Raw genomic sequence first — 24,528 nt, 5'->3', positions numbered from 1 at the left:
ACTCCAGCCTCTCCCCAAGCAGGGCATCTCATCCCATACCTGGGCACGATCCCCATGCTTCCTTCCATGTTCCCTTACGCACCAGCCAGAAAGTCTCTCGCAGCCTACCACTGCCTGTCCTCACTGCAAGGCAGCTACTTCCAGATCTTCAAGTGTGGCATAGTGGCAGAGCAGGCAAAGACACATGGTGGCAGGGATGGGTCCAAGAAGAGCACAGAGCAGCCTTGCCAGTGACATTTGGGAACACAAAGACTTTTTCATGAAAAAATAATAAGAATTAAAAATAGATCACATATTCGTACTTATCTTGGAGACTAGGAAAGGCCAGAGATGGAGCTGACTGTTCCAGATATCTTTCTCCTAACCCTGTGACACAAGGCTCACTGCTGCACCTCTACCCCAGCAGAGTTCACAGGAATGGGGAGCTGCCCCACAGAAACATCTGAAAACATCTGCTACAAACTAAAGGTGTCAGGGAAACTCCAAAACCCTCCCATGCCCCCTTCACCCCTAGTCAGCCAGCAGCACATATGGGAATCCATCATCTTCCTCACCACCCAGCTCCAGGGATGCATCCAGCTTCACTCCCCTCCTTGCATGGGCCCAGTGCCTGTCACAACGCACAGACCCCATGTGTGCAGCAGACAGCACCCACTGCAGCCCTGCACAGGGCTGTGTGACAGTCACAAGCTAGCGCGCCTTGGGTTAAACCCAGGCAGTTGACAACAGCAACCAGCAGAGCTCGTCTCTAGCGTGGGCAGAGAGGTGCTGTGAAGTCTGTATTAAGCACCACACCAGGCCTTGAGAGCTCAGGTCATTGTCCCCCGTGGAAATGACAGGCCCCGGAGTGGTGACAGCAACAGCAGTGGATGAAAGTAGAGTGGCTGGGAATTAGGTTTTTCTTTCTTAGACTAACCAGCTTCTTGGCTTCAAAAGCATCTCGTTCATCTCGAAGTTTCTTGTTCATCTCTCTGCTCCAAAGGAAGACACAAGAGAGACACAATGAAGCACACATCAAAAACGGAGTGAAGACCAACATTTGAAAGCTAGGACAGAAAGGAAGCTTGGGACACAGGTAAAGATGTTATTTATTGCCGGACATACTGGCATTTCCGTGTATCCCAGCTCAGGTAACGGGCTCCACATGGTCCCCTTGGCCAGCAGGAAATACTAAATTCCTCTAGTGGAGGGATTATTTGGTGAAATAACACAGCCTGTACTCTGCCAGAGCTGGGCAGATTGCACAACTCTGTCTGGACCTAGAAAAAAAAGCAGTGTCTGACCACTGCTTTAATACACTCCCATAGCTTTCTGTGGAAGAAATGAGCACAGTGCTGAAACCTCAGCCCCTTATGTGCACAAAAGCTCAGCATCTCCCCCCAACCCTGTTCTTACCTGAGGAGCTCCAGCTGCCGAAGGAGGCTCTGTTTCTCTTTCTGCATGTTCTTGGAGACTCTAAACACATCCCTGGGCAAAGGGGATTTTAAAAGGGGAAATAAGTTAATGGGAGAGGAACTACAAAGATCCCTTTCTCGGGAGCACTCATGGTATTCTCAAAGATAAGGGCCTGCCCTATGCTAGGAGGATTCAGGGGAAGCAGCACTGCCATGGGAGCTAGGATGGTTGGGTTGTACCTCAGCTCTCCTGCTCACCTCCAGTGTGAGGGTAGGCATTTTCTCCTTTCACACTCCAGTTTCCTCATCAGCTAGAGATGGGAAGGATGATCACTGTCATCTGGATCTGAAACATCCTGATGCTTCAGCTACATATTATTAGATTAAGCCCAGAAACAGGAACAGTAGTGATTAGAAGAGGATTTGTAGGGACTTTACAGAGGCGATGGTGACATGGAAAATACATGGAGAAACCGCCCCTTTAGGCTGAGGAACATCTATATTTTTTATAGTGCTTTTATAGCCAAATATCAATGGCAGGTGGGAGGTAGCAGTGCCATTCCCTGTTTAGGCTCAGAAGACCAGTAGGATGTTACTTCTTTTCCTCAAGAAGAGACAGGCAATCCTCTGATGAGACCAAGGCTTCTAATCAGAGATCCTTATTCTTTAACTTGCCACCCCTTCCTCATCTGCCTGGGTCCCTGCCCTGACACCCCCTTCCCTGCCCAGTCCTACCTGTCCTTCTGCTCTTGCTCAAGCTGGGCCTGTTTCTGGAGCTTCTGTAATTGCCCCTTCACCGCCTCCAGCTCCCATTTGCTTTTCTCCAGCTCTTCCAAGAGGTTTTCATTCAGGTGCCGGAGCCTTTCATTCTGCACACGGGTCTCCAGCTGCTCTGAGTTCAGAGACTGTAGCTGATGTTCCAGCTGCAATGGGAGCAGAGGAGGATGGGTTAAACACAGAGAGGAAGAGTTTTGTGCTACAATCATGCCTGTAAAAACAGGCTGAAAAAGCAGATGTAAACAACGAGCAGGAAGGGAGGTAAACACAACTTAGGGCTACAGGACTGTCAGCAGCATCAGGAAGGTGAATTGGAAGCAATTATTTCTCATCATGCCAACACTGGGGAGCAAGCAATGCAATTAGTCAGGCATAGCTGAGGAAGTTCTTCTGGCAGCATGAGGAGCTTGCTGCTATCAGGCATTGCAGAAATCAGAGTGCAAACAAGGGTCAAAGGAGGCCTGGAAAAATCTGGGCAGAAACAGGTGTGTCTGTCTGGACTTAATGAGCACACTTGTTGAAATGCACCCTCTAGTTTGGGGGCTTCTTTAGCCCATGGCAGCTGAAAGAGGAATATATTGAGGTGCTAGGGGAATCTCACACTACATCTACAAAGTCAAGTGATTGGGTAGCCTTTACTACTCTTGGAGATGGGACCTCAGGCTAGAGATGTTGTTAAATGCCACTGGGGCACCGTTGCACTCTAGACAGCACCAGACCCCAGCACAACTGAAAAACCTGATTTGGGAAGTTCAAAGACAGCTGTCATGTATTCAACCAGTGATGTGATTCCTCACAAATGGATGGTGTAGTGTGGGAAAGAGTCGAAGAGAGATACAGCAGTCAGACCCACCCATCTCAGATGACAAGTAGGGCATCTTGAGAAGGATCATACTGACACTTCAGTATCTAGCCAGCCATACCAGCTAACCAGGGCCCTCTGCTGAAGCTGGTGCTACACCGGAATTGTGGTAGCCATCTGGGAACTTGCAACCAGAAGGGAGCACCAGGAACCAGTTCTGACCGCTGTAGTAGGTGGCAGAGTCAGCCTCCACAGGGTTCAAGGCTAGGTGGTTGTTTTAAAGACAACAGCACAAGCAGAATACTGGACAGGAGATCACATTTCCTAAAAGTTCCCAAAAGTTTTGAGCACAGAGACAAGGTTAGCCCTTTAAATACCACATCTGACAACTTCTTGCCACTTAGAAAGTTAGGCGAGTACACAGAGAGATGTGATCTCACCACAGAGCAGGGACTCTTGTGGAAACCCATTTATACCTTCAGCCTGCCTTTTCTGTGCCTTCAGAAAGGCTCACAAAGGGAAAGTAAAGCAGCACACTGTGGCACAAGATAAAGTCCTTTTTTCCTTGCTACCCTGCTCTCTGCCAGCACAGACATACAACAGTCATGAGAAGGAGTGAACAGAGCTGACCTTCCCTAGGTTCCTTGAAACAAGCCCCACATCTCTCCCCACTGAGGCTACAGGCACAAGTCACACCCAGGTTTGTCTGGAGCCTTCCAGTCCTTTGGACATCAGGAAAAATTTGAACATGACCACATGATGGGCAGTGGAGTTGAGACTAAAAGAGCAACTGCTGCTCACAGCCTTTGGATCTTTCAGTAAGCCAGAGGACAGGCTTTAAGTAAGCATCTGCCCTCCCTAAGAGGTGTCTATCACACACAACGCTCCCATTTATGTTGTACTTGTATGTACATACTTTTATGTATGTTGTCTGTACTTGGAAGCAATACCGTAGAGCAGCACAATCGCAACACCGGACTTACGCCACAAGAGGGACCTGATTACCCACATAGCTTGCTAAGAGCATCAGAAATGAGCCTTCAAGTAAGAATAAGTGTCCATGTAGCCCAGTACTCTGCCTTGACCCATAGCAAGAGGAGATGCTACCTAGGAAGAGCATGCCTGGGCACCTAAATATGGTCGATTCCCTTCATACACCCCCCAGCATCTATGGTCCCTGGACTAGAGATGTTAGAGGCCACATCCCTGACCATTACTCCTTTCAAACTATTTACAAACATGTTGTCCATTTGTTTGTCCAATTGTTTTTGAACTGCTGATACTGCCTGTCTCTTGTGACAAGAAGCCCAGTAAAGAAGTATGTTCTTCTAAATCAAATTCATACTGGTCTCACTGAGTGTCCCTCACCTCTGCTGTTGCAGGATTTAGGGAATAACAATTCTATGTGGACCTTATCCACCACCTTCCGGAGTCCATAAAGCTCACTTATATCTTCCCCCAGTCTCCTCCTCTCCAAAATGATATTTAAGCTTTCCAAGTTTTTCTTCCTAAGGCAGATGCTCCATTTCCCTAATCATATTAGTTCTCTGTACCTTCACACTCAAGGAGGACACAGTGGAGTTAGAGGAGACCAGAATTGCACACACCAATTGAGGCACATCAAGGGTGTGGGCAGCAGGAAAATTACATCCTCTGTTTTATTCTCAATATCCTTCCTGATGGCACCTAAGTCTTGCTGGTTTATCCAGCTGCTGTACAATGAGCTGATGATTTCAGAGAAGTGCTGTTTCATCCACAGACAGGTGGTACTTGGGGGCATCCAACTTGGATACCCCCAGTCGCCAACATCTTACAGGTACCTCCCATGACTTGTTTCTGTGGTGGTCATGTCTCAGTTCTTCAGACAAAAAGGAAAATGACATCCAGAATGGACCATCCCATACAAATGTCTGTCCATGCCAGGGACAGCAGACTAAAGGAAAATATCTGCTTTGATCTTGTCTGTGACTGATTAATCAGTATGTCATTAGGTGCTGAAATGCAAATATACAGTACATACAGCTCTACGCATCACAGAACTGTTCACTCTGCGTTATTTTGGAGCAGCCAGAAGACACAAACTAGAGAAATTTAGTGCTTGTATATTCACATACAGCTTTCTTACACACCACAAAAGGCTCCAAACTCACAACTTCCAAATTTTCACCCTGTCTTCCTTGCCAAGTAGTTATTGTACAACTGATAGGAAGATTGTGCCAAGAGAAAACAAAGCAGATAAGAAAATGCATGGACAAAACATTCACAGGAAGACGTTACAGTTGAAGACAAGCCAATCACTTTACAAACCACTTCAACACCTTCAGAGGCAGGAGAGAACTAGACTAGCTAGTACTAGATTAGCTAATACCAACCTTCAGCAGATGAAAACCATTCTCAGTCAGAAAAAGCCTTAGCAGAAAGACAGCAGAAGAGGACATACTTATTTAGAAAGCATTTGGATCCTGTTACCTTCTTCTGGCGGTAGATGATTTTCTCGAGCTCCTGCTCTTTGCTGCGCAGTTCCTTGTGGAGCAGGTTACTCCTGTCATGTCTCAGTGCTTCCTGAAGAGGTAAAGACACACAGCTGTGCATATAACACTGACTATGGTAAGAGCTGTTCCTTGTCCAGATGAGCCACCACCTCTGCTTCAGACCAGAGAAAGTTTGAATTCAGCCAAAAATGATTAGGTACCTGGCAGATCAACCTCTCCCTTTCTGCTTTGATCTGTTGCTCCATTTCTTCATAAAGGCACCTGACTTCTCGGTCATGGTCCGTCTCCTTCCTACAAAAGGCAGGGTGCACACAGGTAAGGAGAGAGAAAGAGAATACAGAAAGAAAACAGGAGAGGAGGGTGGAAACATATTTCCACTAACATCTGTGTGGCATCAAGTGGGATTTTAACCAGGCCAAATGTTATGGGTGGGCACCCACGCAAAACAAACCCATGGGGATCAGATCAAGATAAAGAGTCATTTTATTATATCTCTGTGTCCTGTAACCCAGCCTCTCCTTGCATTTGAGGCAGCATCCAAGCATCAGCTGGTTCCTGACAGCAAACGACCATGATGTTCTCCTTACCGCTTCAATGCCTGTTCCATAGACTCCTTCTCATGATTCACCTCTTTTATATATGATGAAACACGCAACAGAAACTCTTCAAAATTGGATAAGAGCTCCGGACGCTCCTTTCGTAGCCGAGTCCAGAGCTCCCGAATTCCATGTGGACTACAGCAAGCATACAAGAGAGAAGGAAAGCAAATGAGTTTGTGTCGTCTTATGGACTGTTATTCCAACTCCAACATGCACTCAGGACAGACAAACTGCCCTTCTCCTGTGATGACCTCCATTACACCGTCATGACAAAGAGGGAAGTTGGTCAGTGATGGAGCATGCATGTGGAGTGACATCTACTGCAAGGTTAAAATAAAGGAAGTTGTCTGAAAGAGGAAAAGAAAAGTCATCTGGGAAGAAACCTGGAATGAGTCTTTTTCAAGTATTCAGCAATAACACAGCTGGTGTCTAAACCAAGACTTGAAGAGATGAACACTCAGCAAATTTGCTGTAAGCTAAGGTCAAGCAGTAAATTGTCATAGCCCAGGGATTTTAGCACACAACACATAGGTTTTGTTCTCACCCTGGGACCATACTGGTGGATGCTACTGTCCTTGTTATTTATTTACTTTACAGGTTTGGAATCTGAGGCACAAACAAAAGAAGCAGTTTTGTCCAGGTGTCACACCAGGGTAATAATGGAGGAAGCCCTGGAAACCCAAAGTCATCTTTTTCTGAACCTGCAATAATGATTACACTGTTTTGGCATTTAATTCATCACAACTTGAACACAGCACTTATAAACTTACTCTTTCCTAAAGAGTCTTATAAGCCTGCAGATATCACTTCATGCTTCTTTTTGGAGAAGAGCTTTTTATATTTTTTTTTAATATTTTTAAAAAATCCATGCAGTACTTTGGAGGAACTGCCTTGAAATGTACAGAATTATACCTATAGACATTGTCCAAATAGATATTTTAGTTTGTCTATGTATTTGTCTCCCTTAACACTCTTTGTGAAACAGCAGAAAAAAAACCAAATCCTAAAAGCTCTTGATTCCCCCAACTCCATTGCATGACAGCCTCCTTTTCTGTCCCAAGTTGAAAAACTTACTACCACTTCATCAAAACTTCGTGGTTTAGATAACAGAACATATTGAGTCCCGTTAATAAACAAAGCCATTTCTTTCTAGCAGAAACAGTGAAGAGAGTTCAGATTCCTGCTCCGACCCCAATTAGCTTCAGTTTTATATTATTTCTTCACAGCAGCTGGCTTGGCACAAAGGCATGACATGACTGAACTCATTACATAAAACTGCAAGTAAGTTGTCAAAATAAAACACAGGATAATTCCACTTTAAGACTTGATGCTTCTTAAAGCAGAGTTATAAATAGCAGAGGCTATTTTTCCAGAACAGTAATATGGCCTTTCACAGTGTCATTCCATTATTTGAGGCGTAAGAGCTTTCCAGAATTTTTCAGGACAGGAGAAGTCGTTTAGCATTAAATGAAACATGCAGGTTTCTTTCTCACAATGTAAATGAGACAAAAAAAATGTTTCATGACAGATGCACCTCTGAAAGCAGCAAACTCCTTCACTCTCAGCTTCTGTCTCCAATCCTGTCTGTCTCCTGCCCTTGCCTGGGCTGCTCCCTGCAAATTGGCAGCACTGTTGGACTACGATGCCTGAAAAGAAGGGCTGCCACAGATGCTGTTGGGGACCCCAGCCCCAGCAGATGTGCATCTGTAAGAACCAGTTATGCATAGTGTTTCACTTGAGAAGGCCCTTAAAAAAAGGCTGGATGACACTGGGACCAGCAAACTCTACTGGGGCTACATGGAAGGGCATTAATATCAAATTTCAAGGCTCAGGTGAGCATCCCTTGCCCAGTTTAGCCTTTCACACTCTTCAAGATCAGCCCAGTCCAAAACAGCCCCTTAAGCACAGATCTTTCACAGACACTCTTAGAACTAAGACTGTCTGAACATACATGAACAGTCACCCGTTGTTCTGGAACAGATGGTACCTTCATCTTCCTTACCTTGTCTAACCCTCACATGCTTCTTTTCATGTGCTGTGTGTGGCTGGGCTTCCACGCCACCAACTGCTACATTTTACAGCTGTGTCATGAACTCTAGTTTGGGAAACTCTTTGCAGAAAGCATGGCACTAAAAGTAATTGTAAACTGATGAGAAAACCCAGACTTCACTGCATTTGTTACCACGCGTATGAAAACTCAAGACAGCGGTACAGAAAGCCCAAGCAGTGCTTCAGAGAGCAAAGCAGCTCAGTTCACTACTTTGGCCTTTGCTATTGCAAGATCAAAACAGGGTAGAAGTAACGCCATGCAACTGCCCTACTTACTCTTCAAACATGTGGGCTGCTTCGAGCTGCTCCATCATGGAACAGAATCGCTTCTCTTCATCATCATCTGCTGGGTCCAAGTCATCTGACCAGCCTGACTCAAAGGTCTCCTCTTGTCTGGAGTGATCCATTCTCCCAGCCCCTTGACACAGTTCAATCCCTATTAACTTTCCTGGTGTGAGGAGAAGGGAAGAAGAAGAAAAGTAAAATTGGATGTCATTTAATAAGCTGCTATTTAAATGGCAGCCTGACGCTGTTGGTGTAGAATACAGCTTGTGGTCAGAAAAGACCCTCTGTTCTGATGTCCTGAGTGATGTCAGCATCCAGTTTGCAATGCTGGGACTGAAACTGGCTCCTAGGCCAACAGCAGGCTGCTAGGGCTCTGCTCACATCTGCATGAAGATGACCTACCACTCACAGCCTTGGATTCTCAGCATGTGAAGCATGCAGCATCAGGTCACTTCACTCCCGTGGCGTGGCACTGTGGGTTCAGTTGCTGGTGATCCCACAGCTTCCTCTGGGACTACAAGCCTTGCACTGAATAGCACCATGCCTTAGCCCCAGCTTAAAAGAAGATGTGAGGAGGTGACCATTACGCTTCCCTTCTCATGTGCTACGTCAGTTCTGATTCAAGTGCTATGGGACAAGGACCACCTCTTGGTAGGATTGTGTAAAGTGTCTGAACAAAATTAACTTAGCCTCTGAACACCCCTTCCTCCCCCATCCCACGTATGGATGGCTTCCAGCTATCTGGTTCCTGTTTCATGCTGAGACACTAATGCCATGAAAACTTCATGCTCTGCAAGGCATGTGACAAATACTGGTGCTGGGAACAAACTCTTCTCAAAGAAACAAATCAAGCAATCCTATCCAAACGCAAGCCCCCATCCTGTATACAGAGGTCAGACCTCCGTTAGCAGCTACTCTTCTTTTCCAAAACATATCTGCTTGGTTCAAAAGGCAGAAATTACATTCCAGCTACAGGGCCAGGAGCCAAGGATGTTCAGAGCACAGATGAGAACATGAAGCTGCTCTAAGAGGAAAAATATCCACTATTTACGTACCTCGAAGTCACTTAACTCAGCCACTTAGCTCTCTATGTCCAGAACACAACTGCTTCTCTCCTGCTCTTAAAATGTGCTGTAAAAAAAACCTTTAAGTGTGGAGATACAGGCCCTACTCGGCTTAAAACCTGAGGCTTGCACAGTTAATTAAGAAGATAGTCTTAGATTAGGCACTTTGGATGTCTACTTTAAAGGAAGAGTCATTATCCCTCATTATGTCTCTTTTACAGCAGGGAAAATTAAGGTAGAGAATGATCTGAAGATTGTTTTGACATCCTAGATGGATCTCAGATTGCTTTAAATTGAACATTTCAAAGGTATGCTCCTTTGTCAGTTGTACAGATGCACCCTGTAACCTCTCAGAGGCCATGCAAGGAACCCTCTCAAGAAGCAGAGTTGATTGCAGCTTGAATCACTTCCCTTGATTTCCCCTCTGCACACTCCAGAGGAAGACAGGAATATGGCAGGCCAAACTCTTGAGTTAGGGGCAAAGTCTGAAAAGGATTCCAATGAAGCCAGACAAAGAATAACCATAAAGAAAAGAAATGCAGAAATGAAGTGTTTTGGCTAGACCGGAGCAAGTCCCACAGAGCCAGGCTACCAACACAGGCTAGTACGTGACAACTGGTGGCTGACACAAAGAAAATCTTGCCAACCTCTGCCAGCAATGGCACTGAGGCAGGCACCCTCATGATGTCCATCTATGGCTATGGCTGGGACAAATGGCTCAAACAATGAGATTTGGGAATAACCAAGCCATAACACAGAGGACACTGTGCCCAAGGTGCCCGAATGGCACCCATTCACCTTCTACACAGCACCAGGCAGGAAAGCCAACACTCCTGAGATGACTCTTGTTTCTGGCAAATGCAGCAGAACCAGCCAACAAGGCTTCAGCCACAGGCAGGGACACAAGGCAGAAACAGGACATAGTCAGCAGGCACTCAGTGGTTTACATTCCCAGAACAGGCTGGCCAAAGACACAGCTTTCCATGTTTTCTCTGAGGAAACCTCTACAGCTTCTCCCTTCAGGGCTGGCTGTTTCTGGCCATTCAAGTTGAAGCACTAAAAATATCCCCCCTCCAAGTTGTGAGAAAGCCATGAGCAACCACAATACGAGCAATCAGGACACCACAACTCAAGAGCCTCCTCAATCGCTTCTGAAAACCCTAGACCACCTGTGTTCACTTGCTTTGACCTGATCCCATTAACACATCTACATGTCCAAGGAAGGTGCTAAGAGGGTGCAGATTTTCTGAAAGCTTACAACCAGCTAAGGCAAGTAAGCACCCACAGCAAAGGTTATTAGTGCTATGGTCGTTTGTCTTCCTTAACACCTCTTGCATTGCTTGTGCTGCTGGATGACGACTCTGGTATAGGATTAGCATTCTCCTAGTGTTTTTAAAAGGCAACAGCAAGAGGAAAACAAAAGCTCATTTGCCAGTGTGCTAGCCTACAGACAGGACTCCTTATATCCTTGAACAGCACTGCATAAACCATATGGAGACAATTGCCAAGAGGCATATTTCTGTCCCCTCATCCAACGAAGGTCCTTATCCAGACGAACAACTGTGGATCACACAGCCAGATACAGGCTGCAGTATGTACTGACTCCAGCAGGAGGTGTTCAGAAGCTGGCTCTACCAGGAACTCAGGTAAGAGTTTTGGCAGAAGGCAACACAAAGCCTCAGGAAGGGGGATAGCAGTATTGCACACACACCTTCTCCAATGATATTCACATAAGCGTGGGGTATTGCACTGCATAGCTGGTACAGCTTCAGCAGAACCACTGCACTTTATTTCTTACCAACACAAAACATCATGTCACAGGTGGGCTTTTTTCTTCCTGTGCCTCTCTGCAGTCCTTACCTAGTCCCATGCTGAACTCCACAGGCGTCAAGTATCCATTATTGTTCTGTTCCAAGCTGTCAAAAACAGTCTCCAGCTGTTCAAGGGTTAGAGGGAGTTCACTCTGGAGCCGCTGCAGAGACAAAAGAATGCACAAAATTAAGACGTGACTTAAGTCTTCTCTGTGACTAGCTCCTGTCCCTGCTGTCCTCAGCTTTGGCCTGTAGCCATGTGCTCTTTCAGCACTGCATCCTGTCTGGATGCAACAGCCTGCCAGTACAGCTGAGTGATGACAAATGTCTGTTTGGACCCACTGATACAGCAATGCTTTCCATTACTGGATGATTCAGACAGGATTGCAGAGAGGGAGCTTCAGCTTATTTTGTTTGGAGGGAGCTTAACCATCTTCCTTCCCCCACCTCGGAACCACTGCCTCTAGTACACTGCCTGCCTCTCCCCACCTGTGCCCAAGCCCTGCCCAAAGGTAGCTGCCCCCGGAGCACTGCCAGCTTCCTGTGACCACTGCTGCTCCCCAGAGAGCTCTCTACGGCCACATCAGGTACCAGCTGCAACTCTTTGGGCAGAGAAGGGGGACAGACTTGTGGGTGTCTGGATTCAGTTCCCATCTCTCACAGGAAATCTTGCGGATCATAAACAAAACATTCAGTCCATAACAGAGAGATAGCTTTCTTCTGTCATCTTCTGCCTGTTGGGACCGTATCACTATTCCCACAGCACAGACAAGGAGCAGAGAGATTTCGCTTCATAATACGTGTGTAGAGCACCAAGTATGAAGGGGCACCCAAAGAAGCTTCCAAATAACAAGAGGTGTAGAATAAAACTTCATGACTGACTGTTAAACATGCAACTGCAGGTAAAGCTTAATAAATATTTATTAATGTAACTGTACAATATTAGGCCTCACACAACCCAAAGTCAGTCAATAATTAAACCAGCATGGACCTGCCAAGTGTTAATTATAGACAGACAGAGAGATGAGACAGAAGAAAAACAATCTGCATGTAACTTTCCAGATAAACCATTAACACAAAACTCACAAAGACCTACAGAGATTCCGTTAACAAATACTGTTTTTAACAGAAAGCAGCAAAACACATTATTCTAGAGCAGAGTTATAATTCAGGTCGAAAGTGAGGTTTTGAGATCAGGCTTTAGCTATGATTAAGACAGAAAAAGTAATACAGCTTTTTTTGTGAAGAGGTTGGTGGATTTTTTTGTTGTTGTTGACTGTGTTTTGGGGGGGGGAAAGGTTGTTTTGTTTGTTATGTGTGGTTTTTTTTTTTAATAAAACCGAAGATTCCCCCCCCCAGATTTCCCATCCACTGCACGCTTAATTTTGTAGGAACTGTTGCATGTTGCAATTTTTTTTTTTATTTTATGCATTCCTTAAAAATTTGGAATTGCGGTCACACTTGTCCCAGGAATTCCCTGGAGGTCCAAGCCCTCCTGGGATTTTTGGTTCCTAGCAGATGGCTGTGGTAGAGTTTGGGTCCCAGAAATCTGAATGAGATGGAGCCCATGTGTACACCCACACTTGCCAAAAGTAAAGACATGCCACATTCTCCCCTCTTCTGCCACCCATGAATTTACGGTTCTTCACAGGAAATGGGAAGGATTTTTTTTCCCCTCACCTGCATGTCCACCTTGGTAATAAAACCCTTCTTGTCCTTATCACACAGCTGGAAGAGCTCCCTTGCCTTCTTGAACATCTCCACCTGCACATCTTCCAATTCACTCGTTTGGCTGGAAGGAGAAGCACCAGGAGCTACCCCATCCTCCTCATCCCCTTCCTCTTCTCCTTCCCAGTGGATGTATCCCAAGAGTGCTCCCCTCTGGTTCTCCATCTTCTCAAAGTCTTTTTCCCCAGGGCCAGGGCAAATGGAAGAGCTGCAGGGCAGGAAACACAGAAATCCCAATCAAACGTGACCCTCTACTTCCACCCCACACACCATCTAGTTTTATGCCTTGTTGCTTTGAAATAACAATATTCAGCATCCGTATCTGTTACCGAGGGGAGGACGGGGGAAGACAGACAGTGTGCAGAGCTTATATCAAAGGTACACACCACACATAGGTACACACCATACACAACATGGGCATAACCAAGCCTACCGCACAGCTGTAACCCTCCACACTGTGATGGGCTCCAGACCCTACACCAAGCAACGATGCTCTTTTGCCATCTCTCCTCCTCTGGCTCAGACCCACAGGGCAGAGTTATCTGCTAGTGAAAGTCAGGTGCCATCGGAAGGTTTCGGCAAAGTTGAGAGGGTAGGTAGGGAATATTAAAGCATGCAGGTAAATCTGCATGGGAGCACAGACATAGTCCCACATTAGCTGAGACAGGGAGCTCAAACACCACGAGCAAGGTCAGACCCAGCTCTTGCACAGCTGCCTGGATGCCCTGACCAGTATGCTTCTCTCTGGTCCTGGTTCCTCTGGTAATAATAGGTGCTCTTCCTCCTCCTGTTGATTTTCTGCACCATCTTTGAATACCAAACCTTCATCGTAACTGCAAGAACCCAGAGGGGAATGAAGGCAGAGAGGAGGAAGATCTACGCAAGTGACAGAGGAGACAGAAGAAGGAATGTCTCTCCCAGCCCTCTGCCACCCTCTGCCACCAGGTCCCCTGGCTGGCTTTCTATCTCTGACATTTTCTTGTTAACCCTTCCCAAATAGTAACTCCATCTCCTTTCACATTATTACAGCACAAAGAAAGGTCAGACAATTCCTACACTGGGAAAAATTTAATAAGTTGGGCACTCCTGTCCCTCTTGCCTCCCAGCCTCTGTTTTGAGAGCTCATAAGCTGCCAAAACAGTATTTTAATCTGAAATGTTCACCTTTATAGGAAGGAAACCACAAGTTTATGGAGACATTTCAGAGGCCAAAGAAAATAATTCCCATTATTTACAAGTACCTAAAACAAAAGGGCTAGGAATGAGAGCACTCCTTTACGCACAGCACTGACTATAAAGATGCGTACAATACATCCCTACCCCACCCCACTTTCTGATTTACTGATGCCATGTAACACACTCCAGCTTTTCATCAGCAGCACCACCACATTTTTTAAGCCTTGTTGCACTGACTGCTTTAGACTTCTGCAGATTTGTGTTCTGCATTACAAGGCAGAAGTGAGCTGCGCAAGCAGGCTGAGAGCAGATTTAACAGTACTAGACAAAGAGGGTTTGAAGGTTGGTTTGGTTGGTTTTTTTTTTAATCCAAGAAATTAAAAGCCACATATAGATGCCGTGATAGCAAACAAGTTAATTCTGTTTGCTCTCTTAGTACAATGGGAGGATAAAGAACATGATGGCCAGGAAGAACGTCACATGTGAGAACTATATGAAGCTGACACAAAGGAGAAGGCAATTATGTACCACACTATGTGACTCCATTTATTACTGCTGGTTTATGAGCCAGAGGATGGTTCTGCTTCAAAGAACAAGCAGAACGCTTCACTCCCCCCTTCAAATCAGGGTTTTTTCAGGGCACCTCCACTTAGTGTTACTTGAGAAAATACTTATTTGAAACTCTGCAGAAAACTACCTATAAATGGGTAGCATTAGATGTTTCTGGTTAAGTAGACATCCCTGGAAAGCAACAGACACAGAGCTGGCCACAAACTTTGGGCAACACTGCAAAGGAAAGGAGGGAAGAAAGCATGAAAAGCAAGAAGACGGGGTGTCCTTCTTGCTCTTTTTCAAACAAAGCCTCCTACGGAGATTTGTTTGTGTTATGGAGGCAACAAAGCAAAATCTGGAGACTAAAGCTTGATTCTATCCATTAGCTGGATAGTCAACTTGCTTCTGGCTGCAAGTCTCTATGTGTTAGTAGTAAAGAGTCCAGAAAGAACCCCAGCTTACTTTCACATTCCAGTAAAAGTTGCAAATCTGGCTTTGAAAGAAAAAAAAACCAACCAAAAACACACCAAAATATCTTATGCTGCATAGATTTTACAGGTGATTACAGTGAGGAATCACACTGCCACACTAATGAATGATAATTATTGGCTGCTACAGGCCACCTTGCTGAAGCTTTTTGCCAGACCGTTTCCTTCTGCAGAGAGTCTCAGCACAAATAGCACCCTGTACCAGACAGTGAGTGAAGGCAGCAGCAGAGGAAGAAACAAAATGGGAGTTCAAAGCAAAAGCCATGACAGGATTGCAGAGATCAGCCAGAATAAGAAAAAGTGCAAATCAGAAACGTTTTCTGAAACATTCCTCTATCTGCCTAAGAGACACTGAGGTCCCCAGAAGTAAAGAACTTACTTTCTTGTTAGCAGCCTCATCACTTCTATTTCAAAAGCCAGAGCAGCCCACACAGTCAATGTCTACCCAGCTCTGCTGCAGCAAACAAAAGATTATACAAGGAGGGTGTTCTGTTCTCTCTCAGAGAGATATTGCAAGCTGAAATTGGACCCATTACATCACTACCTCTAGCATCTCCTCATTTTGTCAAAAGCCCAGCTGTACTGTAGCTCCCAAATATTGGCTGAGCTAAAAGCCTCTTAATTAGAAGAGCTGGGAGCCTGACATGGACAAGAGTCTGAAAGGATTTCACTCACATGTAAAAGCCCAAGCCCATTAATTTGAGGTTCAGTGTGCAGAATCTCTTGTTCAAGCTGCATCAAGCCAGATGTGGCTCTGTCAATGGCGAGACAGCACTTGTAGAGGAACAAAGCAGCAAATAAGAGAGAGCCCCAGTAAGCAAAATACACTGCAGTTCTGATGGACTTCTCTCCCAGAAGCCTTTGACTGAGAAGCTCTTCGGCTCCATCCGCGTTACTAAGGGCATTGCATGGCATAAATGAGAACAAGGCACAAAGCAGATCTCAGTCTAACAAGTGCTGTCACACATTCCCCAGTTACAGATCATCACTGCAAACTACTGGGAAGCAGATTTATCAGCAAGATGCAGAATATCACTGAAGGACAACTTTGAAAGAGGCTGAGGTCACTACAATACTAAAACTGGGGACTGCTACCCAAAAGAGGCCAGCAGAGCTGGCCTGGGTACAGAAAGATCAGCTTGGGAAGAGCCATGCTTGCCTGACACAAGTGGAGAAGACAGAAGATCGGTATGGGCATATAATGCTTTTGGTCAGGGAAACCTGCCAGGGTCCCCCAGCAAGATGTAGCCAAGACACCTCCAGTGACAAAGCCAGGGGTTGTTACCAAAACTTCCTGACAGGATTAATTTTTCCAGGTTCCTTCTGTCAGGACACGGTAGTCATTGAGCCAGCACAAGTTAAGAATTAGTTTCCACACCTAGCCTGGAGTCAGGACAATCTCTTCAACTTGGGCTGTTGATTTCCATCATAAGAACATCCACAAGGGGTCATGGCAGAGTTCATCTAGCCCAGCATCTTGCCCTCAACGGTGGCCGTGAATGGCTGGTGAGGGAAGAGTAACAGCAGGGCAAGCACAGAGAAGGCTTTCCAGAAGAGCTCTGCAGCCCCTAGCCACTGCCAGCCTCGGGCAATTCCTGAGCCATCTGCTTCCTCCCTTGTCTTCCAAGACACTTGACCAGCCTCCCTTCGAATCGGTATGAAAACATTCACTGTTTACATGAATGTGCTGATAGAAATGGGGTACCTGCTGCAATCAGTGGGTGCTGACAAAGCTTCATGGGACTATTCCAGTTTTCTGGGTCACAGTTTGACCAGCACCCACTCCACAAGAGATGGAGTCCCAGCTTCAGCTCAAACAAGTGCTTCCTGCCACTTTTACATCTGGGAACCATGACAGAAACCAACACCTGGGCCTGGGAGATCTACCAGGAAGAAGGAAGTGCCAGGGACACCAGGGCACCGATGGGCTCCAATCACCCTGGCCAGCCTCAGTGTGCAATGCTCTTCTGCAGCCTGCTTTACCCCATGCCAGGTGTTTGGCTGCCCGTGCTCAAGGTCAGCTCTGATACTGCACAGTCCAGACCTGGGCAGTGTCCAACATCTGAACCACCTTATACAGAGCTCGAGAAAAAGCCAGTCTTCAGGACTCTGGATGATTGGTCCTGATGAGGACCTCTCCACTGAGATCCTCAATCTCTGTGGATTACACCAGATATCTCCTGCCACAGTGTGCACTGGAGCCCAGCAAGCAAAAATTCACCTGCTTCTGCAAGACAACTTTCCCACTGCCTGGAAAGCAAACACAGATCTTCTCAGACACAGCACAGAACAGGAAGTTAGACTGCCAGTAAAGACAGCTAACACCAGGTCTTGCATTTCTACATAGCAGTAACTCAGACCAGTCTTATGTGCATATTTTAACCACCTGAGGCATGAACTGCAGTTTGTCCTGTGCAAAGCTGTGCCAGAAAGTCAGCTGGATCCCGTGGGCATGGCGTTCTTAGTGGAAATCACAAGACCTGAATTTTAATCCTGACTCAGCTTGCCATATGGCCCTGGGTAAGTCACGTCACCTGCCTGTGCTTATAGATCGTCAGCTCCTCCAATTCGATTCTGATGCTTGTGACAGCTGGAACTATTTTAAGACTTGGATCCCAGAGACTAATAATTATATGTGAAACTCAAGCATCAAAATAGTTTCAAAGCCTCAAAGCCGAAGAATGAAAAACTTGAACACAGAACTTGAAAAAACTGCAAATTTCGAAGAGACCCAAGGTGCTTTTCCTGGAAAGGAGAGAGACTAGTTTCATTTCAAGGCAGCATTACAGTGTCATGGTTTTCAATTTATTGTCTCAGAAAGCTTCCTGTTGTAGCAGTAAGTAGTGTTAAAGTGGTAAAGAAAAGTCATGGCTAAAATGCTATCAACAGCCAAGGCCTTATCTGTGTGACCATGACCACTGTGTGCACATGACAACTTTGGGTTTGGGTTTTTTTTTTTTCCCCGCACAGCCTGATGACAAGGAGGAAAGGAAAGTGGGGAGCACAGCCAAATTTTCATCAACAGTTAACAAAGCAGGAAAAACTAAGCATAACTGGTTAGGAGGCTTATCCAGGATTACAGAGCAAGTTCAGTGTTTGGGTCCTGTGGAGCTATAAGGGAAAGCAGTTTTTTTTGCTTTCCTATACCACTGAATTTCTAGTGACATGGTGGTAGAAGGGAATATTAAAGCATCATAGAATCATTAAGGTTGGAACAGACCTCTAGAATCATCAAGTCCAACCGTCAACCCAATACTACCATGTCTCTTAAACCATGCCATGAAGTGCCACATCTACATGTCTTTTAAATACCTCCAGGATGGTGACTCCACCACCTCTCTGGGCAGCCTGTTCCAATGCCTGACCAAACTTAAAACAGTGTTGGTAGTTTAGAAAGAAAAATCAGATAGAATCCTTACAGGTACATAGCAGGTATTCAAGGTGTACCACAAACCAAAGTGCTTAGATACTTGCTGGGAAGTTTCCCAAAAGACATCCTCTTGTATCTCTGCCTAAGACAATTTTATTAGAAACAAGAAAAACACACCCATACTAAGCTAAATATTTAAGCCATGTATTTAAACAGATCAGAAGAACTAACCCCCTTTCCTTCCCACACCTGGTGCAGAAGAAGAGTCTTACAACTTTACGAGGAGGAATTTACTGGGTGCTTAGGTGTGCAATGACCATGCTCTTCATGCATACGCTGAATGAGACAGGTCTGATCCCATGCACAAGAGGATGTTATACAAACAGAACGAGATGAAGGGCTGGCGTAAGGCATCCCTGCAGCAGAAGCCTGTTGCTTCAGCAAATTACAAACGTGCAGCAGAAGCATGCCAGCATGTGGTAGTACAAAGCATTTGTGGCTTGCTCATGGAAAGGGAGCATCACTCAGGAGCAGCTAAGTAACAGGTACGTTTTAAAAGAAAAGGGCAATAAGAGCTTCATAGGTCATTATACCATTTTATATCAAACATATGCCACTTGTTCTGTTTGTTCTACTTTCCTTTCTCTTCCAATATTTTGAAAGCCAATAATTACTAAAAAAGTGCTTCTTGCAGGACGGTCACATCTACACATCCCAGATTTTATAGTACTGTGAGATTCAGTGATCAAATACACATAATGCAATTATTATCCTGGTTGCATGCAAAAAGCATGTATTCTAAATGCATTGACAAAATTACAGCCATACAAATCTGACCAGGTGAAGGTAGAACAGAGGTCTTGCCAGGGAACAATGCTGATGCCCATATCAAACTGGCTTCCACGCAGGCTGAATTTCCAAAAGCTGCTCAAAGGAATTGGCCACCCATTTGGTGCAAATTGTTTAAAAAGGCTCTGCTACGGTGCCTGAAAAGGCTGAGAGGAGAGCAGAAAGAAGAGAGTTCTTTCTCAGTGCACTTCATCAAAATTAATTTTGCACTTTCCCTTCTCTAGGAAATTTGCTTCCATTGTTTGGAATTTGTTTGGGTGGTTGTTGGGTTCTCCCTTCCCAAAGGGAATGGCAGGAAAAAAATACACTGAAAAATTAGAAAAACTTCAATTGTTTTGCAAGGGTTTTTTTCTTAAAAAACAAAACAAAGAAAACACCAGCCCCTAAGAAAACCCATACACACCCTGGGCCGAGAGCCTGAAATCAGGTGTAATATCTAGAGCTACACTTCACTCACTCTCTCTTGTAATTGCCTGCATTTGATTGTAACCCTTTAAGGAAACAGGAATGAATCCAGGAACCTTTGTGTTGTTTACTCAGCAGGAGATTAGCGCAGCTTGATAGCCCTGAGCTAACCCACACTGCCATATCGATGGATGACTTCATCATGGGATATGCCAGTACGATACAGAGGTATACCCCAGATTCATGGACGGCTGCAAGGGACTCTGTCATTCTGAATAACATCTTAAAAAAGATGCTTTGCTGGAATTCACTGTTCCCCTCACTGAAATTCAAAGAGGAACACTTCTTTATGACTTATCATACCAACTTCTTGATCTTTGCAAAAAAAACTTGCCATGGAGAAACTTGCTGGATGCAGACTCTATGTTCCTATCTGCAAGAAACCTGAGATTAGTAACAGTTCTCTCTTCTTTTTTTAACTTCAAGAGATGAACAAATAAACTACTTAAAACTGCACTCACTGATGCTTCCCAATTCAACAACACAACTGAAAGCACCAACACATGCCAAGAACCATCAGTGTAATAAGTGTTCAACACAGACAGATATCCACAACCTACCAAAACAATATTCCTTCCCCCAGAAATTGCCACAGATCCTCCATCGCACCCCCGCGCTGTTCCCCAGCTATGCACATCACAAGCCAGCAACACTTTGCAGCACTCTCACACTGGCACAGCATCACAGTGTTGGCACTGCAAACATTGAGGGCGCGTGTTTGCACTGGAACCGCTCCTACTAATCGGGGTTTTGGCTTTGTTGGGTTGTTTTGCTTGCAGAGTGGAGAGAAAGCATCAGTTTTTCCTCTAATGATATTTGGGCTAAGAGTTAATTCTCAGCAATTACAAACAGAATCCAAACCACGTTTTTTTCCATAAACAGCTAATGGTCTTGGATCCGTCACGATAACTAGCACACAGCTGACTTTTCAGAAAATAAAGAACATACCTGCAATAAGACAAGACAAATAGCAACAGCTAGTTTAAAAACAGCTCCTTTTTACAAATTTCTTCACTTAATAAAGGCTTACAGGTTTCCTGAATCTTTTTTTTTTTTTTTTAAGAGACAGAACATTGCAACATCTCATACAATACAACATAAGGATTCTTCTTATATAGCACAGAAAAAAACCAGCAATATTGTACCCTTTCGCTTCAAGAAGAAGAATGCATTGTATTTCCATAGGCTGGAGATCATGCTGCACATTCACAAAGGACATGGTTAGCCAGCAGTAAGTAAATAAGTAATTATCATACATTTAGTCAAGTAAAAAAAGGCTCTGAGCAGTATCAGGTTTTGTACTGATGCCACTGCTGTTAATGTTCTGCCACAAATATGGGGTTGTTAGAGGACAGAGGCAATCAGCTCAAGAAAGTAATTGAGAAAGACAGGCTATTTTAGCTGTGAAGAGATAATACAGCCTTTGTTCATGTTAGCTGAACATACTGTTGTGAAGTCAAAGGTAGATGCTGCTTTGAGTTCAGCAATCAGTAACACCAAGCGTGTTGACCACAGAGTAAGTACTCTGCTCTGCTGGTGATACCTACTGGCAAGGCAGGAGGCAAACAAGCTTTCTTTGTGAGCCCAGATGTGGGAAAAGGAGGAGAGAAGACAGAGGACTTGGCACTTGACATCCGACACACGGGATCATTTTTGATTCAAAGTGATCTCTGAGCACTGGGAGCTCAGGCAAAGGAGATCCCTGCTCTCTTCTCCTTTCCAAGGGCTGGTGTGGCAGGCAGGAACACCGCGTAAGGAAGACAAGCTCCAGATCTAAGCTGGCATACAAAGCTCTTCAAATAGTCTTTACAGGAAGTTACATAAATCCAGGGCAGATCCTCAGCTTGTTTAATTGAACATTACTGGCAATTTTGCCCTGCCTTACCAGCCCCTTTAGCAAAGGGAGCGCTCACATGCAAAGCAGGTTGTACCAGAGACAACCAGAACTCAATCAAACCAAAACAACTCAGCATGCTTCTGCTGGGCTCATGCCACTAGTTATTGAACAGCTAAGTGTCATCCAGGAACACCTGACACAAGATGAGCACCACCTTGGCTGCTGCAGCTCAGCAAAGACACATCAGCAGAAATGCTGCTGTGGAGACTCCTTTCATACCCTGAGAGCAGCAGAGCCACCGGTACACAAGGCCCTTCCCCTACCCTCAGGAATGCAACCATGCTTGGTGACCTGCAGAGAAAATTTACACTGAAAGAAGGCATCCCTCGGTCCTGTGGTGGTGGAGAGCTAGGCATGCTCTGACTGTCCTTGAAGTACTTCAGGGGCAAAATGATATTATGCAGAAACAGCCATTTGTTGAATAAGTGGATAAAAGGTTTAATGGATATGCAAAGCTTCAAATGCAAAAATTTGGGGTTTTGTGGAGTTGCCCACATAGCCAATTCCTGAATGGCAGAGATAGTGAAGAATTGTCCCCAGTCACTGTCTTTAAGAAAAGAATCCAGTAGCCTCAGAAAAAATTGGGTGGTGGCAGCTGCACATCAAACAGGAGGAAGCACCTCTCTGCAAACCATTAAAGCATGGGACTCACTCACATGGGATGCTAAGGATGTCTCAGTTGTTTATGGGCTGCAGAAGTGGCTGGTTTTTTCTTCCCTGAGTTTGTACATAAAGGACTATTACACAAAATATCTGTTTTGGTGAAACTTTTCTGAGCCTCAAACAGCCAAAAGAATATATTAGGAAAGTATCGTTACATGTTTATGCTGGGAAGACGAGGGTATCTGCCATTAGCTGCTATTAGAGACAGTGCCAGTTCAGCCTGGCTGTTCCTCAGCACGAACAGAGGCTTCTTCCTCATCAGCAGGAACCACCCTCAAAGTACATGGAGTCTTCTACCAAAAGGACAACAGCATTTGCTGCATTTTCACCAAGGACAGTCCTATGAACTGGACTTCATACTCCAACGGCCAAAGGTCAGGCTTTTTCCCACAACTATCACTGTGATCAGACCCATAACTTGGGTGCCAAACTCAACTCAGACCTCCCTTTGAGTCCTCAGATTCTAACTGTCTTCGTAATAACAGAACAAAGATTTTTCCTTTCCAACACGAAGCAGAATCTCTCTCTGACAGCCACGCACACTGTCTGACCTCAGCAGGAACCTTCCTGGGCTGCTGTCACCTGTGCACACTTGTCCAGCAGAGTGACTGTTTAAGTCAGTCACACACACCACACCACCACCACCACCACCCGGCATTCTTTCTCTTGTTCTCACCTCTGTTACAAAAGAGGGAAACAACTGACATTAGCTTTGTGGAGGATGATCTCTCTGCCATGCAACCTCAGGATGCTGCATGAGAAAGGTGTAGACTGCTGCTTCTAGAGGCTCCTAATCTTGTTCTGTCAGTTCTTCATTACATTTCCCAACAGCCACCCACTGTCATGAGCTCAAGCCCCTTCTGGCCAGCTGCAAGGTTTCCTCAGCTGCTTCAGTGCCCCCTTTGCACGAAGGCTAAAAATTCTGCAACAATCCCATCTCACTTGGAGCACCACAGGTGTAAGTTCACAGAAGTGGGGCAAGAGTCTTATCTTTGTTGATCAAGATCCTTGATCTTGAAATCAACCTCATACAAACAAAAATTCATAGCCTTCTGTTGTCCTCAAATAGCTCTGCCACCACACACATGCACATACCAAACCAGAACATCAGACCACCCAATCCCCTTTCAAAGGGGAAACTTTTTGGTGAAGCACCCACTCACATTGCTTACTAAACACGTGATAGACAGTGATTTCTTCTCCAGCTGAGCCAGCATGTTCTCTGCAGCACTTGAAACTTCCTTATCCAGAGGCTTACAACTCCAGAGGGAATGCATGAAGTTCAACCATCTTTTCCTCATTCCAGGAAATTCACCTCTAGTCTCCTGAGAACTGGACACAGTGATCCACCTCCAAATCTTTTTTGGGACCATAGGGAGAAACTTTACCTCACTACTCTGAGTCTGCAAGATGCACTTAAAGGACAAAAACAGTTTGCAGAGACTGGCAAGTAGGAATGAGTATGGAGAGGATTTCTAGGCCACAACTCCCTGGAGAAGCCTCTCTGTGGCTGGTGATGTATTGGTTTTGCCCAGGAGCAATGGTATGGGACTCATGGACAGTTTGACCTTTCTGCAAATGCTATTAGAACAACAAACAGAGCTGAGGCAGCTGGGTGAAGCCAATTTCCAAGACGACTGTTAACCTGTTCTCTGCCTCACAGAGATGAAAATGGCCATGTGCACAGGTGCATGACACTTGGCTAATTCTCAGCTAAGGATCAACCCTAACAGTGGGTGTAAAGGTAAAGATTCACCCCTTCCTGTGAGCTAAGGCGATGCTGGCTGTGCTATGCAAAATACATTTCCTGAAAAGGTCTAATCTGTGCACTGGATAAGGATGAAACCTGTGCACTGAGTAAAGATACCTCTTGGCTGTCAGACCATTGTGGGGCCACAGGTGAAGTCTTGGATCCAGGGAGTCAACACACCCTCTCCCTAAAGAAGAGAGGATAGGTCTGAATGTCCAAGAATTCCAGGATCTCATGTAAGATATCAGAAATATCCTCTCCCTTCCTCATTTGGGAGGGCAATCACAACAAAATACTAAAAGCCTCAGATTTCTAGAA

At 45.2% G+C, this 24,528-nt stretch overlaps 1 protein-coding gene across 2 annotated transcripts in view; it reads right to left on the bottom strand.

Annotated features, from left to right (window-relative positions):
* Positions 1-24,528, bottom strand: part of CRACR2B (calcium release activated channel regulator 2B) — a 49,018-nt gene that overhangs the window by 15,422 nt on the left and 9,068 nt on the right. For both annotated transcript variants that reach the window (XM_064452436.1, XM_064452437.1), the window contains exons 2-10: positions 12,954-13,209; positions 11,323-11,434; positions 8,390-8,561; positions 6,053-6,199; positions 5,666-5,756; positions 5,443-5,535; positions 2,130-2,317; positions 1,396-1,467; positions 917-971 (exon numbers count right to left, since the gene is read on the bottom strand). In XM_064452436.1, coding sequence (XP_064308506.1) covers positions 917-971; positions 1,396-1,467; positions 2,130-2,317; positions 5,443-5,535; positions 5,666-5,756; positions 6,053-6,199; positions 8,390-8,561; positions 11,323-11,434; positions 12,954-13,166 — 1,143 coding nt within the window. In that variant the 5' untranslated portion in view covers positions 13,167-13,209. The remainder of the gene's footprint in view (positions 1-916; positions 972-1,395; positions 1,468-2,129; positions 2,318-5,442; positions 5,536-5,665; positions 5,757-6,052; positions 6,200-8,389; positions 8,562-11,322; positions 11,435-12,953; positions 13,210-24,528) is intronic.

Source organism: Phalacrocorax carbo, chromosome 5, assembly GCF_963921805.1.
Source record: "Phalacrocorax carbo chromosome 5, bPhaCar2.1, whole genome shotgun sequence".
Lineage (NCBI taxonomy): Eukaryota > Metazoa > Chordata > Aves > Suliformes > Phalacrocoracidae > Phalacrocorax > Phalacrocorax carbo.
The sequence above is the reverse complement of the archived record's forward strand: the minus strand, read 5'-3'. Positions and strand labels throughout refer to the sequence as shown.